The sequence below is a fragment of the Myotis davidii genome, unplaced genomic scaffold (assembly GCF_000327345.1).
Source record: "Myotis davidii unplaced genomic scaffold, ASM32734v1 scaffold592, whole genome shotgun sequence".
In the NCBI taxonomy this organism is placed as follows: Eukaryota; Metazoa; Chordata; class Mammalia; order Chiroptera; family Vespertilionidae; genus Myotis; species Myotis davidii.
The window spans coordinates 853004-856445 of record NW_006284844.1 but is presented as its reverse complement, the minus strand read 5'-3'; the positions used below and the strand labels follow the sequence as shown (position 1 = coordinate 856445).

The window sequence follows — 3442 nt, the reverse complement described above, 5'->3', positions numbered from 1 at the left end:
GCCTTCTTTAAAATTCAATGCATATGTAAAGAAATATACGGTAACCCGAATTTACCACACTCGCAAAATCGCACACAGCCAACCATACACCCAGTATGGTATCGCGATTCGTGATTTTGCGCTATCATACTGGGTGTATGGTCGGCTGTGTGCGATTTTGCGAGTGTGGTAAAATCGCATAACAGCAAAATCGCATAACAGCCGAGCATACACCCAGCAGCGCTGCTGATGCCTGAACGGTATGTGGAATGAAGTGGGCGGGCATCGGGAGGCCACTATGGCACGGGGCAAGCACTATGGGCAGTCTATCTGAAGTGTACCTGGCGTATAAGACGACCCCCCACTTGGAGGCATATTTTTCAGGGCCAAAAAATCGTCTTATACGCCGGCAAATACGGTAAAAAATTTCAGGCCATGCCTGTAAACAAATGGTGCTTTTTTTAAAATAAAGAATATTTTATACCCACAGCTGTAATTGATTGGGATAACATTGGTCAACGTGAACATACAGGTTTCAGCTGTGGTTTTCTGTGACAAGGTCTGTATATTGCGCTGTGTGCCCACCACCCACAGTCAAATTAAAATAACCTGTGTTCCATCCGTCAGGCTCAGCCTCTGAGGAAGGAGCCCGAAGTCATCACTGTGACCCTGAAGAAGCAAAACGGAATGGGCCTCAGCATTGTCGCGGCAAAGGTAGGGCCGGCAGGCGGCCTGAGGGTGGAGGGTGAAGCAGATGGCGTGGGGGTGCTGCACCCTGTGCCGGAGCCTCTGTGCCCGGAGCCAGCCAGCCGAGGGGTGGTCTCCCCTCAGAAAGTGGAGCGAGAGCGCGTGAGCCCGGAGGTCGGGCCGGGCCTGGGTGCAGGGCCTAGGGGACCGCCCTCTCCTCCTGGCCGCGTGCTGCTGACGCGCCTCCCGTGGAGGGCGATGTGCGGGAGGCGGTATTTCCGCAGCCCTGGAGTCTGAGTGAACGGGACTGGGCTGTGATGAGCCAGGACAGAGGCGTGCTGCGTGCCTGTGGGGCCGGGGCCTGCACTGCAGGGCAGCTGAGGAAGGAGAGCCGTGCTTCATTTGCGTGACGGACGGGCTGAGGAGCGCGCACTTGGTCTCGTGGGCACTGTGGAAAAGTGGGGCGTCTGGAAGAAGAGGGGAGGGACACGATGAAGCGGACGTGCCGGGCGCCGTGTCTGGGTGTAGGATGAATGAGAAGCACCTGGACTAAGTGGCCTTCGGGTTGGAATCAGCTAGGAGCTGCCATCTGGGGCGAAGTGGTTTGGTCTGAAGCACTGAGTCACGGGGTCCCCCATGGGGGGCAGAGGGTGGCCACAATGCCCCAGCTCAGGCTAGACCTGCTTCCTCCTCCTGGCGGGCCTGCCACATGTCGTCCCGGGCTGCGGGGGTGTAATGGACCACAGCTCGGACTTGGATGGAAGGGTCTCAGCCAAAGACTGTTTGGCTCTTTGCTTACCAGCTGAATCACATGCCCCTTTGAAAGGGAAAAATGACCGGGTGACAAATCCCCACCACCCTCCGATGCACAGGAAGAGCTCCAGCTCCATGTTTCCTGGCATCTATGTTACAAGCTTTTATTTCAAACACTCGCCTACCTGACATTTGAAATACCAGGAGTGATTTGGAGGCTGCCATTTACCACCATCCCTATCGTTTCCAGCTCAAAAACCCTTTTTCAGTAGGAAACACACATTCCCGTCTGATGTAGGCACTCGGCTCCGAGCCTCTTCTGTGCCCCGTGTCCAAGGCAGGAAGCACGGGCATTGCCTGCCAGTAGCCCCCTTGGGCACTCCTGCCCCTCCTCTCGCTGGCTCTGCCTGTCCCGCTGGCTGCAGCATCAGTGGGCAGTTAGGACAAGGTGCCCCGCTCAGAGTCGGGTATAGTCACCGTGACAGCAGGCAAGGAGTAGCAGGGGTCCACGGCTGCCAGGAGGCTTCGCCTTCCGCATGGGCAGAGGGGGTAGCGACAGGGTGAGGCAGTGGGTGCAGCGTCCCAAGTGAGGCCCTTGCGGATGTCTGCATGGAGCCCTGACCCAGGAATGCGGGTCTGAGGACCAGCCAGCATCACTGGCCTGGGGCGCAGGCCGAGTCCACGCCAGCTGTGCCAGCTGTGCCGTCTGCATGGGAGGGCAGCTTAGCCCTCACCAAACCCAAGCTGAGGGAACTGCCTCCACCCGCCATTTGCCCACCTGCCTGGCTGCTGGCCACACACCTGTTCCTGCACCTGGCTGCCTCCCCCAGCCCTGCCGCCTGCTCCCCTCCACGTGCCTGAAGCTCCTGAGCTGCTGCGTGGCTTCACATTTCATTCCCACCAGGGGGCGTGGCGGGAAGGGCGGGCTCCCCGTGAATCAAGGGACGTCATTCTGCTGTGAAAACAGGCGGCTCTGGAATCCTTTGGGTGCACGGGTGGGACTCAGGGTGTGGTAGCCATATGACGAGGTCCCCTGTGACCTGTGCTAATATTGGGGCACATGTACTGTGAACGCAGTAGCCACTTGCTGAAGCGATGTCTGTTCCAAAAGAGAACATCGAGTGTCTGTCGTGTGGAAGTCGAGTCCCGAGTCTGGCGCCTGCACCTGGGCGTGTGGAAGTGGTTCTCACTGAGGCGGCGCCGCCCACGCTGGCAAGAGAGTTTGGAGCTCAGTTTGAACGTGTTCGCTTGAGAGTTGGGGTGCCTGTCAGGCTGGATGAGGAGCATATTATCTAGGAGAGTTAGACCTGTGGCTTGGCACTTGGAAGGTGAGAGCCAAAGGTGGGGCGGCTCCTAGAGGCTGTGGAGGGAATCGTGGCCCTGGCTGGGGGGCTCCAGGACGCCCTGCGAGTGCACCCCGGCTTCTGTCACTGGGGTTTCTCTCTCACTGCCGTGCATCCGCCCCTGCCAGCCTCCGCCACCACGCTGTTTTGTTTTCCTCTGTGGCTGTGGTCTTTGTCTTGGGCCCGGGCCGCCTTTATTTTTTCCTCATTAGCGTGTGGCGTGGCTGCTGGGAGCCGGGACATTGTTTTGCTGCGAGTTGCCTGGCGCCCCTTCCATACTGCGGTTCCGTTTTATGAAACCCAGATGCTCTGGGCCGGGTGTGTGCCGCTGACTGAAACGCGCTGTGGGAAGTGGAGAGAGCAGCTCCGGCTCATCTGTGGGACAGCACAGTGCTTCCTGTTTGTGTCTTTAAAATACCAACAAGCCCGTCCTTTTTATTTGTCTGGCCCTTTTTAAAGTTTAATAAAGTACAAAGTAAGTAAAAGTCAGAGCTGGCTGGTTACGTAAGAGTCTGGATGTTTGTGGGGATAAACGCCAGTGTCGCCGCGTCCAGCTCGGAGTGTGGTGACCCCGTCTCGCCGCCCGGCTGTGTCGGCTGCTGCTGGAGCAGAGAGAAGTGAGCAGCTTCCCCTGAGAAGTTCAGTCTGAGCAGCATGTGGTTCTCTGTTGTCGGGCGAGT

At 57.9% G+C, this 3442-nt stretch overlaps 1 protein-coding gene across 1 annotated transcript in view; it reads left to right on the top strand.

Annotated features, from left to right (window-relative positions):
- MLLT4 (myeloid/lymphoid or mixed-lineage leukemia; translocated to, 4) overlaps positions 1–3442 on the top strand; it is a 69988-nt gene that overhangs the window by 39912 nt on the left and 26634 nt on the right. The window contains exon 21 of the mRNA XM_015558376.1: positions 607–693. Within this exon, the coding sequence (XP_015413862.1) occupies positions 607–693 (87 nt within the window). The remainder of the gene's footprint in view (positions 1–606; positions 694–3442) is intronic.